The following is a 14016-nucleotide window of genomic DNA, read 5'->3' as shown; positions in this document are numbered from 1 at the left end:
TGGGTATTATATACCATTACCACAATGACACTTGTCTCTGAAGCTTCCTCGACAACGTACTTCTGAGGTTCAGCTACTCTCTCCCACCTTTCATTCTCACAATTACTCCAGCAATATAACACTGGGGCCGGGAGGTGACTGTGTTCCATTCCCAGACGTCAGCATCGAGCTGCCTAGAGGTTCTCGTAATGCAGTGTGTAATTGTTCTTTGCAAATTAATACACGGTGTGATTTTGTCTCTGGTTAATATGCCTTTGAGTCCATCATTTGAAGAACTTTAACCTTGATTTAAATAAGGCATTATAATATGGCATTATAATTAGTAACATATTAAACATGCAAGTGGATTATCACAAGTAGTTTTAAGAATACGAAGAGGATAAGAAATTATTCGTAATCATCTCAACACGTCAGCAATGTTTATAAATAGTGCTTGAGAATAATGATATTTTAATTACATAAGCACATCAGCTGATAAAGAATTTTAAACATCTCGTCAGAAAAAAAAAATATTAGAGTTTTTATTTGATTTATTTGATTTATTCAAGACTGTACGCAGTGAATGGATAAGAAAATAACACTGGAAGAATAATAAGGGAGATTTAACACAAGAAAGGAAGGCTCTAGATACACAGTGAGAAAGTCATCTCACTAAAATATACTAATAAGAAAGCGGAAGTGCACCAGAGGCACTAGGAGAAAGTACTACGTAAAGAAAGGACTAGAACCTGATATAACTCCAGGCATGGAAATGTCTGAGTCCTCAGGTGCCCCGTAGAGTGGGCGTCATGGAAGAGCACTGAGCCAGCTTTCTGCTTCCTGTAACCACTATCTAAACATGACTTTTTTGGCTGACTGGCTAACTGATTGACTGACTGATTGACTAAGTGACTACCTGACTGGCTAACTGGCTGATTGACTGACTGACTGACTAAATAACTAACTGATTGACTGACTGATTAAATAACTGACTGATTGATTATCTAAGTAAGTAACTAACTGACTGACTGGCTGACTGTCTGCCTGACTGTCAGGTGTGTGGTAGGCAGACAAGGACACAACACAGACGTTCTCACGCCTCACACTAACCACTGACCCGGGCCAGCCAAAGGTGATTTTGTTTTCCCGAGTTCTTTTATGTTTCCAGTGTTCTTTGTGTCAGTTTTTTTGTTGTTGTTGTTGTTTATTCGGTGTTTTTTAAGTGTTCTTTGTTTTTCATTGTTTTGTTTTTTCAGTGTTCACTGTTATTTCTAGCGTTCTTCGTTATTTCCGGTATTCTTTATTTCCAGTGTTCTTTGTTTCGGTGTTCTTTGGTTTTTCAAGCAGTCTTGTTTCTTTTAGTGTTCTTTTGGTTTTTATTGTTCTCTTTTTCATTGTTCTTGTTTCCTAGTCTTCATTTTTTGGTGATTTCTTTTTCTAGTTTTTCACACACACACACACACACACACACACACACACACACACACACACACACACACACGGGGCCAGGAGCTATGAATCGACCCCTGCAACCACATATAGGTGAGTACACTATGCTCCTAACCGCAGGAATTGAACTTCTAGGCTGAGAATGGCTGGGTTAATCCACTGGGATGTTCTCAGCATAGTCAGTATTGGCTGATTTTCTATTACCTCTATTCAAACCTGTTTTTAAATAGCTCATTCATTTGCATATTATTTTACCATCACTTCTCATTGTTTATGCATTTGAGTTTTGCTATTTCGTAATCTTATTATGAACAACCCGTTGGTCCTACCTTGTTGGTCCTAGCCACCCAACGCATGATTTTTGACCGCAAGATACACACCTGCTGCCCCCATCGCTGAATTTCTGACCACAAGACACACACATACACCTTCTGGCTCCAACGCTATATTTCTTGCTGCAAACCCTCACCTGCTGTCCATCAGTACACTGTTTCTGACCCCCAGTATTCGGTCTCTATCCTCATCACTCCAAATTACGCAGTTGTTTTTTCCTTCATGGGTTCTCCATCTCACCAACAACTTTTCTTCTTGGCTCGACAGTGAAAGCTGACATACACAGCAGTGACGACGCAGTCTCCACAGCTAGCAGCAGCAGCTGCCACGACCACCACTACGAGGACATCGACCCTTCACTCATGGTCAGGGCCGCTGCAGGAGACGCTCGCATCAGGGACGCTGCCGCTGGCGACGGACGCACCAGGGACGCAGGTGCAGACGGACGTAGTAGGGAAGCCGGTGCAGACGGACGCACCAGGGACGCCGGTGAAGCTCGCACCAGGGACGCCGGTGGCGAAGGACGAATCAGAGAGTCCACTCGCCGCGGACGGTCCTCCCCGAAGGACGCCAGTCAAAGAGACTCCTGCTCTTCCTCTTCGTCGCTGTCATCGTCCAGAAGCGCTGACGATGAAGGCAGGGATGAGGCAGCCAGACAGAGGCAGCGTCTTCAGGGACTTGATGACCTGATCGCTGGTAAGTGAGGGACTAACCTGCCTTGATGTACCATCACTAACACTAGTTCTCTGTCACACCTACGGGCTTAGCGCTTCTCCTTCAGTATAATAATACAACGCTAATACTAACTAATAACAGTAATAAGCAAGACTAGCGCATTTTTGTATATAATAATAATAATAATAATTTTCTAGTCTAATATTATTATTAATTATAATAATATTTATTTTATTTTGGCTGGAGAGGCGAGTTTAGTGCGGCGGGCCACACATGGTGCGGGCCACACATGGTGCGGGCCACACATGGTGCGGGCCACACATGGTGCGGGCCACACATGATGCGGGCCACACATGGTGCGGGCCACACATGGTGCGGGCCACACATGGTGCGGGCCACACATGGTGCGGGCCACACATGGTGCGGGCCACACATGGTGCGGGCCACACATGGTGCGGGCCACACATGGTGCGGGCCACACATGGTGCGGGCCACACATGGTGCGGGCCACACATGGTGCGGGCCACAAATGGTGCGGGCCACACATAATGCGGGCCACACATGGTGCGGGCCACACATGGTGCGGGCCACACATGGTGCGGGCCACACATGGTGCGGGCCACACATGGTGCGGGCCACACATGGTGCGGGCCACACATGGTGCGGGCCACACATGGTGCGGGCCACACATGGTGCGGGCCACACATGGTGTGGGCCACACATGGTGCGGGCCACACATGGTGCGGGCCACACATGGTGCGGGCCACACATGGTGCGGGCCACACATGATGCAGGCCACACATGATGCAGGCCACACATGATGCAGGCCACACATGATGCAGGCCACACATGGTGCGGGCCACACATGGTGCGGGCCACACATGGTGCGGGCCACACATGATGCAGGCCACACATGATGCAGGCCACACATGATGCAGGCCACACATGGTGCAGGCCACACATAGTGCGGGCCACACATGGTGCGGGCCACACATGGTGCGGGCCACACATGGTGCGGGCCACACATGGTGCGGGCCACACATGATGCAGGCCACACATGGTGCAGGCCACACATGGTGCAGGCCACACATGGTGCGGGCCACACATGGTGCAGGCCACACATGGTGCGGGCCACACATGGTGCGGGCCACACATGGTGCGGGCCACACATGGTGCGGGCCACACATGATGCAGGCCACACATGATGCAGGCCACACATGGTGCGGGCCACACATGGTGCGGGCCACACATGGTGCGGGCCACACATGGTGCGGGCCACACATGGTGTGGGCCACACATGTTGCGGGCCACACATGGTGCGGGCCACACATGGTGCGGGCCACACATGATGCAGGCCACACATGATGCAGGCCACACATGATGCAGGCCACACATGGTGCAGGCCACACATGGTGCGGGCCACACATGGTGCGGGCCACACATGGTGCGGGCCACACATGGTGCGGGCCACACATGGTGCGGGCCACACATGGTGCAGGCCACACATGATGCAGGCCACACATGGTGCAGGCCACACATGATGCGGGCCACACATGGTGCGGGTGAACATGGTGCGGGTGAACATGTGTCATGTCAGGTTAGATTAGGTCAGGTCATCTTAGGTTATTTTAGGTCATGTTAGGTTATTTTAGGTTAGCTTAGCTTTCGTTAGGTTAGGTTAGGTCATGTCAGGTCATGTTAGGTGAGATTACGTCATGTCAGGTTAGGCTAGGTTAGTGTTAGGTAAATAGACAAGGATGAAACTAATGTGACATTGTATTGTGGCAACGTTTCGCCCCTCAGGAGCTTTGTCAAGTCGCTGTCAAACGTTGCCACAAAACATTGTCATATCAGTTGCATTTGTGTTCAATTACCTAGGCTAGGTCAGCTTAGGTTACGCTAGGCCAAGTTAGGTTAGGTCAAGTCGGGTTAGGTTAGGTTAATTTAGGTTAGGCAAAGTTAGGTTAGGTTACTGAATATCAAGGCTGAAAGAGCCTGCCGTAACATAGTCCTTGAAATACATATCATATTGTTTACACCTTCAATAAAGGGCTACCTTGATGCCGGTTTGGTTTTTTTCTAAAAAAAAATTAAATAAAATAAGATTCCTTTACGTAAGTGCTGTATGAATCTTACTGGTTTAGGGCTTTCCATGAACATAATAATAATAATAATAATAATAATAATAATAATAATAATAATAATAATTTAGTATTCTTCAAGTTAGAGGAATTCTGAAAACAATAGAATTTATTTGATGTGAATTAGTTGTGGTCAGATGTCCAGAAGTAATTATATTAGAAATCAAAATTTAAAGTTCCATCATCCACGCCACGGATTTTTTTTTTTTACAGTACATTATTTTGAGCAGAATTGATTTACCCGATTGAAAGTTTCATGGCAACCCGTCCCATTGTGAGGCAGAGTTGAATACTTGATCATCATCAATTTTTTTTTTCAATTTTGTTTCAGTTGAGATCGAAGAGTATTATTTTTTTTTTTTTTGAAATGTCATTCTTGACCTTGAAGTCCTGTCGTCATTCCAATCTTTCCAGACATTCTTGATCTTCCAGTCAGTTATTCCTGTCGTCATTCCAATCTTTCCAGACATTCTTGATCTTCCAGTCAGTTATTCCTGTCGTCATTCCAATCTTTCCAGACATTCTTGATCTTCCAGTCAGTTATTCCTGTCGTCATTCCAATCTTTCCAGACATTCTTGATCTTCCAGTCAGTTATTCCTGTCGTCATTCCAATCTTTCCAGACATTCTTGATCTTCCAGTCAGTTATTCCTGTCGTCATTCCAATCTTTCCAGACATTCTTGATCTTCCAGTCAGTTATTCCTGTCGTCATTCCAATCTTTCCAGACATTCTTGATCTTCCAGTCAGTTATTCCTGTCGTCATTCCAATCTTTCCAGACATTCTTGATCTTCCAGTCAGTTATTCCTGTCGTCATTCCAATCTTTCCAGACATTCTTGATCTTCCAGTCAGTTATTCCTGTCGTCATTCCAATCTTTCCAGACATTCTTGATCTTCCAGTCAGTTATTCCTGTCGTCATTCCAATCTTTCCAGACATTCTTGATCTTCCAGTCAGTTATTCCTGTCGTCATTCCAATCTTTCCAGACATTCTTGATCTTCCAGTCAGTTATTCCTGTCGTCATTCCAATCTTTCCAGACATTCTTGATCTTCCAGTCAGTTATTCCTGTCGTCATTCCAATCTTTCCAGACATTCTTGATCTTCCAGTCAGTTATTCCTGTCGTCATTCCAATCCTTCCAGACATTCTTGATCTTCCAGTCAGTTATTCCTGTCGTCATTTCAATCCTTCCAGACATTCTTGATCTTCCAGTCAGTTATTCCTGTCGTCATTCCAATCTTTCCAGACATTCTTGATCTTCCAGTCAGTTATTCCTGTCGTCATTCCAATCTTTCCAGACATTCTTGATCTTCCAGTCAGTTATTCCTGTCGTCATTCCAATCTTTCCAGACATTATTGATCTTCCAGTCAGTTATTCCTGTCGTCATTCCAATCCTTCCAGACATTCTTGATCTTCCAGTCAGTTATTCCTGTCGTCATTCCAATCCTTCCAGACATTCTTGATCTTCCAGTCAGTTATTCCTGTCGTCATTCCAATCCTTCCAGACATTCTTGATCTTCCAGTCAGTTATTCCTGTCGTCATTCCAATCCTTCCAGACATTCTTGATCTTCCAGTCAGTTATTCCTGTCGTCATTCCAATCCTTCCAGACATTCTTGATCTTCCAGTCAGTTATTCCTGTCGTCATTCCAATCCTTCCAGACATTCTTGATCTTCCAGTCAGTTATTCCTGTCGTCATTCCAATCCTTCCAGACATTCTTGATCTTCCAGTCAGTTATTCCTGTCGTCATTCCAATCTTTCCAGACATTCTTGATCTTCCAGTTATTCCTGTCGTCATTCCAATCCTTCCAGACATTCTTGATCTTCCAGTCAGTTATTCCTGTCGTCATTCCAATCCTTCCAGACATTCTTGATCTTCCAGTCAGTTATTCCTGTCGTCATTCCAATCCTTCCAGACATTCTTGATCTTCCAGTCAGTTATTCCTGTCGTCATTCCAATCCTTCCAGACATTCTTGATCTTCCAGTCAGTTATTCCTGTCGTCATTCCAATCCTTCCAGACATTCTTGATCTTCCAGTCAGTTATTCCTGTCGTCATTCCAATCCTTCCAGACATTCTTGATCTTCCAGTCAGTTATTCCTGTCGTCATTCCAATCCTTCCAGACATTCTTGATCTTCCAGTCAGTTATTCCTGTCGTCATTCCAATCCTTCCAGACATTCTTGATCTTCCAGTCAGTTATTCCTGTCGTCATTCCAATCCTTCCAGACATTCTTGATCTTCCAGTCAGTTATTCCTGTCGTCATTCCAATCCTCCCAGACATTCTTGATCTTCCAGTCAGTTATTCCTGTCGTCATTCCAATCCTTCCAGACATTCTTGATCTTCCAGTCAGTTATTCCTGTCGTCATTCCAATCCTTCCAGACATTCTTGATCTTCCAGTCAGTTATTCCTGTCGTCATTCCAATCCTTCCAGACATTCTTGATCTTCCAGTCAGTTATTCCTGTCGTCATTCCAATCCTTCCAGACATTCTTGATCTTCCAGTCAGTTATTCCTGTCGTCATTCCAATCCTTCCAGACATTCTTGATCTTCCAGTCAGTTATTCCTGTCGTCATTCCAGTCCTTCCAGACATTCTTGATCTTCCAGTCAGTTATTCCTGTCGTCATTCCAATCCTTCCAGACATTCTTGATCTTCCAGTCAGTTATTCCTGTCGTCATTCCAATCCTTCCAGACATTCTTGATCTTCCAGTCAGTTATTCCTGTCGTCATTCCAATCCTTCCAGACATTCTTGATCTTCCAGTCAGTTATTCCTGTCGTCATTCCAATCCTTCCAGACATTCTTGATCTTCCAGTCAGTTATTCCTGTCGTCATTCCAATCCTCCCAGACATTCTTGATCTTCCAGTCAGTTATTCCTGTCGTCATTCCAATCCTTCCAGACATTCTTGATCTTCCAGTCAGTTATTCCTGTCGTCATTCCAATCCTTCCAGACATTCTTGATCTTCCAGTCAGTTATTCCTGTAGTCATTCCAATCCTTCCAGACATTCTTGATCTTCCAGTCAGTTATTCCTGTCGTCATTCCAATCCTTCCAGACATTCTTGATCTTCCAGTCAGTTATTCCTGTCGTCATTCCAATCCTTCCAGATATTCTTGATCTTCCAGTCAGTTATTCCTGTCGTCATTCCAATCCTTCCAGACATTCTTGATCTTCCAGTCAGTTATTCCTGTCGTCATTCCAATCCTTCCAGACATTCTTGATCTTCCAGTCAGTTATTCCTGTCATCATTCCAGTCCTTCCAGTCAGTCATTCCTGACCTTCCGACCTTTAACACGAAGTTGCCTCTAAAGAACAGACACGTTTCACAACATGCTTTCAGTGGCACAACGTTTCGCTCTTTGTAGAGCTTTATCAAGTAATGATGAAGCTCTATACAGGGCGAAACGTTTTAATAATAAAAGCTTGTCCTGCTACGTGTGTCTTTTGTTTGATATTGTTGCCAGTACAGTGCTTAGATTGTGCATTCATATATTTTGTTCAAAGCTTCTGTAAGGAATCATTCCTGGAATTCCCATCATTCCTTATAATTCCCATCATTCCTTATAATTCCCATCATGCGTGACTAATCACGTCTCAGCTCCTGCAGTCATATCATTACTTCAATCTTTCATCATGTCAGTACTACCTGACAGTCATATCTTATCTTAACCTTTTTTTCAGCATGTCGTTACCACTCCGATTTTAACTTGAATCCCTCTCACAATCATGACTTGAATCCCTTTCCTAATCATGGTTTGAATCCCTCTTAATCATGGCTTGACTTTGCCAGTCTCTCGTCCAAACATTGTCTTGCAGTCCCTTGTCAGTCATCAGTTATGTCTTTGAATCGCTCTGATCATGACTTTCTCCACCCAAACCACTTTTACTCCCATGTGGTATTATTACCTTTACTTGCCCCCTGGCTCTCCTACCTGAGCACGACTTGTCCTCCGCAGGAGTGCCCCCTCCTGACTACGACGACCGCCAGGCACCACTGGACGACGCATCAGCCAGTCCTGACGTCCGCACCAGTGGTCTTCAAGACGACATCCCTCCACCACCAGGTACGTCAATAACGTAGACAGGGAGGGAAGAGGCTAAAAGGCTCTGAAATAAGGATTGAGAGAAGTCAGAAAGAGAGGGAGGGAAGAAAGGTTTGTGGGAGGGATAATACCATGAGAGGGAGAGCAGGGAGCAGAAGGTAAGGGAAGGAGTTTTTTCTTTCCCTCCCCCTCCCTCCTGACTCACGAAATCGAAATAACACGTTTACAAACACACCACGGAATGGGTTGGGTTTAAAACCATGGAGAGTGGAGCCCATGTATAGAGATAAACCTAGTTGGATGAATCTTATTGTAGCCAGCTGGTCGAGTGGCATACGCACTGACCTGGACTTTTACGACTCACTCGCCGTGATTTCAAAAACTCACCCGTTCCGTGGTTTGAGTACATCCGGAATTTAGCTCATCCTTTGTATATGGCATATATGTCTTGCCGAATAGGTAAAACTTGCGATATTGGCTTAAATAGCAACGCTCTTCTTGCCGAATAAGGCAAGACTCATTCTGAACCTAACGAAAAAAAAATATTTCATTGTGTTTGTATATTATTAAGTTATTGTAAACTTATCTAAAATATATTTAGTTGGATTAGGCTATATTAAGTTGCGCTTGTTATAATAAGGTTAGGTAAGTTTTCTAAGGTTCTTTCGGTACAAAATTATTAATTTTTACATTAACATAAATGAAAAAAAAATCTTTCAAACGTATAAGAGAAAATTTCAGAAAGGACTTAATTTTAAATGAGTTCTTGCTGATTGACCAGTTTTGCCTATTCACCACGACATATATATATATATATATATATATATATATATATATATATATATATATATATATATATATATATATATATATATATATATATATATATATATAAAGTACGCTTTATTTGCTTTATATGTTTCCCTGCCGTGCTCCATCAGACAAGATGGGTTACATATATGAGCACTCACCCTTAGGGTTGGGTCCCTATTGTCTCTGGTTTTGAAGAATTGACACTTATGCAACATATGGGAATTCTTCAACTTGTCGGTTTTCAAAACCATTCATTACGTCTCTAGTTTTGTTTGAGAGGTTAAAGGGTTAAGTTCCTTACGGGGGATCGAGTTAATGAAATATGTCAGCCTGAGCTGGAAGACTTGGATTAGGCGATGAGGATATCGTCAAGGAAGAGAGAAGGAGCGATCACGCGAGGTAACATCTAAAAGCCGAGACTGAAAGGTGTAGGTGAGACTTACATCTTATCTGGAAGGTGAGTGATGAATAAAAAATGACTCAGAAGATGAAGGATACGTGCTGCAACGAGTGGAATGTCGTGGGCAGGAAAAAATGGAACTAAAGACAGGATGAACGTTGGTCTGTGGTTACACACTCATGAAATGTTAAACAAAAATCAGATTTACGGAGGAATAAAAGTATTTAATAAGGGCTCCCGGGTTAGATACTTGGGCAGAGCAGCAGGGTAGAAGGGAGAGCAAGAGCAGACAGAGCAACAGGGTACCTGGAGTTTACCTGGAGAGAGTTCCGGGGGTCAACGCCCCCGCGGCCCGGTCTGTGATCAGGCCTCCTGGTGGATCAGTGCCTGATCAACCAGGCTGTTACTGCTGGCTGCACGCAATCCATCGTACGAGCCACAGCCCGGCTGGTCAGGTACCGACTTTAGGTGCTCGTCCAGCGCCTGCTTGAAGACAGCCAGGGGTCTATTGGTAATCTCCCTTATGTATGCTGGGAGGCAGTTGAACAGTCTCGGGCCCCTGACACTTATTGTATTGTCTCTTAACGTGCTAGTGACACTCCTGCTTTTCATTGAGGGGATGTTGCATCGTCTGCCGAGTCTTTTGCTTTCGTTGTGAGTGATTTTCGTGTGCAATTTCGGTACTAGTCCCTCTACGATTTTCCAGGTGTATATAATGATGTATCTCTCCCTCCTGCGTTCCAGGGAGTACAGGTTCAGGAACTTCAATCGCTCCCAGTAATTGAGGTGTTTTATATCTCCGTTATGCGCGCCGTGAAGGTTCTCTGTACAAGGGAGAGCAAGAACAGAGCAGAGCAGCAGGGTAGGAGGGAGAGCAAGAGCAGACCGGATAGATGGGAGAGCAAGAGCAGACTGGGTAGGAGGGAGAGCAACAGCAGACAGAGCAGACTGGGTAGGAGGGAGAGCAAGAGCAGACTGGGTAGGAGGGAGAGCAAGAGCAGACCGGGTAGAAGGGAGAACACGAGCAGACTGGGTAGAAGGGAGAGCAAGAGCAGACAGAGCAGACTGGGTAGAAGGGAGAGCAAGAGCAGACAGAGCACACTGGGTAGAAGCAAGAGCAAGAGCAGACAGAGCAGACTGGGTAGGAGGGAGAGCACGAGCAGACTGGGTAGAAGGGATAACAAGAGCAGACAGGGTGCAAAGGAGAATAAGAGCAAACAGAGCAGACTGGGTAGAAGGGAGAGCAAGAGCAGACTGGGTAGAAGGGAGAGCAAGAGCAGACTGGGTAGAAGGGAGAGCAAGAGCAAACAGAGCAGACTGGGTAGAAGGGAGAGCAAGAGCAGACAGGGTGGAAGGGAGAGCAACAGCAGACAGAGCAGACTGGGTAGAAGGGAGAGCAAGAGCAGACAGGGTATTTCCCTCAGGCAGGCCAGATAACATCTTGTAAGGCAGTGGTAACATTCCTGTTATCTACCTCGGTGCTGGAGACGAGGTTTTTGCCAAGAGCAGGAAGGCTAGAGATTTAATTCCCCCTCAGAGACCGAGATCTGGGTCTATGTAACATCTTGTTTAGAACAGCAGGTAGTGAAACAATGTCCAGGACTGACACTTTAAACAAATTTAAGTCAAACTTGACGTGTGTACAAGGGTTGAAATTCATCCATTTAGTCTAAAAGGAAACGTTAGCCATTTGTCAGATTTAACTTAAGATAGATCCACTAAAATCAAAGACTTGCTGATGATGACAAAGCAAGTGTTTCACTTTTTTAACTATTTCTTGCTTTTTCTTGCACAAAGTAAAATAAAAATGAAATCCCGTAAAATAATAATTATAGGTGACGTAATGCAAAAATAAATTACGTAAGTCACTAGTAACATTTTTCTTCAACAGATACATAGAAAAACCTAATGAGCCCCGTAGTCCCGACACACTGTTTTCAAGGAGTATTTGATCAATGCAAAGATGAACTTATTAAACCACTAGCTAGTTTCTTTTATAAATCACTGCCACGTGCCACTTTTCTGTAGATATGAATGATAGCCAATGTTACTCTTATATACAAAAGCGGGTGCAGTTCTTAGTTCCCATAATGATCATAATTTGATCGAATCTCAACTTCACAAGCTATTGTTCTTGCCTAACACATTGACTCTTTCCTCTGTGGTATTTGAAGCGGTGAACCATGATTAAGAGAACGATATTGTTTATCTGGGCTTCAGTGAGATCATTGAGAGCTCCATACACGAGAGTTATGAAAGTGGCGGCGCATGGGATGGAAAGGAAATTTCTCTTGGATCAAAGTATGGCTGACCGGTAGGCTGCAGAATTTGTATGAATTGGGATAAATCAAAGTGGAGTTGTTTTACAAGTGATTTTGATGTAGAAGTATATTGCGTCATTAGTAAGTTTACTTATAACACAAAAGTAAACCGAAGTATTTATTTTCAAGACATCAAGAAGCCTTAGGAGTATCTCCACGGGTTGTTGTTGTCGTCAGAAAACCTGCAGATGCAGTTAAAGTGTAACTTAAATAGGAAGACGTAAGAGCTGTAGCACGCAGAAATATAACGAAGGCAACAGTGCATAAGTGTTCCAGTACAACTAATAGACTCTTGGCTTCACACCAGAAAGTATATCAGAAGTCCCAGGGTATACTCCAATTGTTATTAGGGCCTCATTACCATAGTTTGGCACTGCTGTTCTGCATAATACAGGAGGCAATATAAATACATGGGAAAAATACGAAGAATGCTGAACAAGTTTTATCTCCCTTATCAAGAGTCTTTCTGTACGAGAATGGTATACAATACCGACAAGATGAAATTAAGACACATGTGCAACATCTGGGTATCTTTATTGTAGACGTTTCGCCATCCAGTGGCTTTATCAATACAAATTCCAGGACATAACTTGAAGACAGTAGAACTATGTACAGAAGATGAGGTAATCAGTCCCTCAAACTAGGAGTACATAGTTCTACTATCTTCAAGTTATATCCTGGAATTTGTATTGATAAAGCCACTGGATGGCGAAACGTCTACAATAAAGATACCCAGATGTTGCACATGTGTCTTAATTTCATCAAGAGTCTTTCTGGCGAAGATTGAGTAAGTAGAATCTGGCGAGTTATGGCTTGAGTTTGCAAAGTGAAGATAATAAATACAGATAAAGAGCTAAAAAATATAAACTACGACAAATTAAAACTGGTCCATGTTAGATAAATTCTAATTTAGAAAGGCTGTAGGAAAGCGCAGGTTTGGTATTGGCGATGTACGTGAATATAACAACAGCCAAGTCAAGTCATTGTAGCAAATACTTCGAGTAGCCTTAAACATGATATATACGTGAGTGAAAATGAGTGGGTTTGAGTAGGACCTGAGAAGTATGGGGCAATAGGCCTACTGCAATATTCCTCTAGTCTTACTTTTTTAGAGGTGATGGAACCTCAGGATAGCAAGACAAACAGAAATACAGCAAATAAATAGCCAGAACGACCAATAAAGAAAAAGCTAGTCTAAAGAAGTGAAAGTGAAGATGGACACAATGTGGAGGAAAGTGACGGAGAAAATGAAGCGCGGCCACTAATAATAATAATAATAAAACAGACCCAGGAGAGATTGATTTCATGCATGAGAGAAGTGCTTGTTGATCCTGGCTGACCACACCCTCGTGTCATCTACAGTAGCTTCGTGAGGGGACGTCGTTTCTCTTGCTGTACCTATTTATCTTAAGTTCTTTGCCTCTTTCTTTACCTCTACAAGCATAACTTTCTTTTTTCTCTTCTTTTATTCTTCCCCTCTGAAGTTCCTCGTCAACATCACCACTTTCTCTGTTGTCTGCGCCGCCCACCAAACTTTAACTTTCTCTCGTCTAGCGTAGCAAGTTGTTGTTACTGACCTGCCGTGTTCTCTTCCCCCTCCCTCTCCCTCTCCCTCTCTGTCTAGCCTCTTCCTCTCTGTCTCGCCTCTCCCTCTCCGTCTCGCCTCTCCCTCTCCGTCTCGCTTCTCTCCCTCCACACCAGGATCGCCTCTCCAGCAGCAGGTCAACCTCTTCTTCCTCACCTTGTGACCATCACCACCTGTAATCTAGCAACTAAGAAAAAATGGTTATAATTATAATCTTAATTTCTAAAGGGGTGGAGCGGTAAGCCAGCGAAAGGTCTCGGTCAGATGGCC

The 14016-nt window shown here is 43.9% G+C and overlaps 1 protein-coding gene across 12 annotated transcripts in view; it reads left to right on the top strand.

Moving 5' to 3' along the window:
* The window catches only part of f (espin protein forked), a 638438-nt gene that overhangs the window by 589698 nt on the left and 34724 nt on the right, over positions 1–14016 (top strand). For all 12 annotated transcript variants that reach the window (XM_053778210.2, XM_053778207.2, XM_053778212.2 and 9 more), the window contains 2 exons: positions 2029–2457; positions 8541–8648. In XM_053778210.2, coding sequence (XP_053634185.2) covers positions 2029–2457; positions 8541–8648 — 537 coding nt within the window. The remainder of the gene's footprint in view (positions 1–2028; positions 2458–8540; positions 8649–14016) is intronic.

The sequence above is a fragment of the Cherax quadricarinatus genome, chromosome 22, assembly GCF_038502225.1.
Source record: "Cherax quadricarinatus isolate ZL_2023a chromosome 22, ASM3850222v1, whole genome shotgun sequence".
NCBI classification, from domain to species: Eukaryota; Metazoa; Arthropoda; class Malacostraca; order Decapoda; family Parastacidae; genus Cherax; species Cherax quadricarinatus.
Note: the sequence above shows the minus strand (reverse complement) of the source record. Positions and strands in the feature narration are given on the sequence as shown.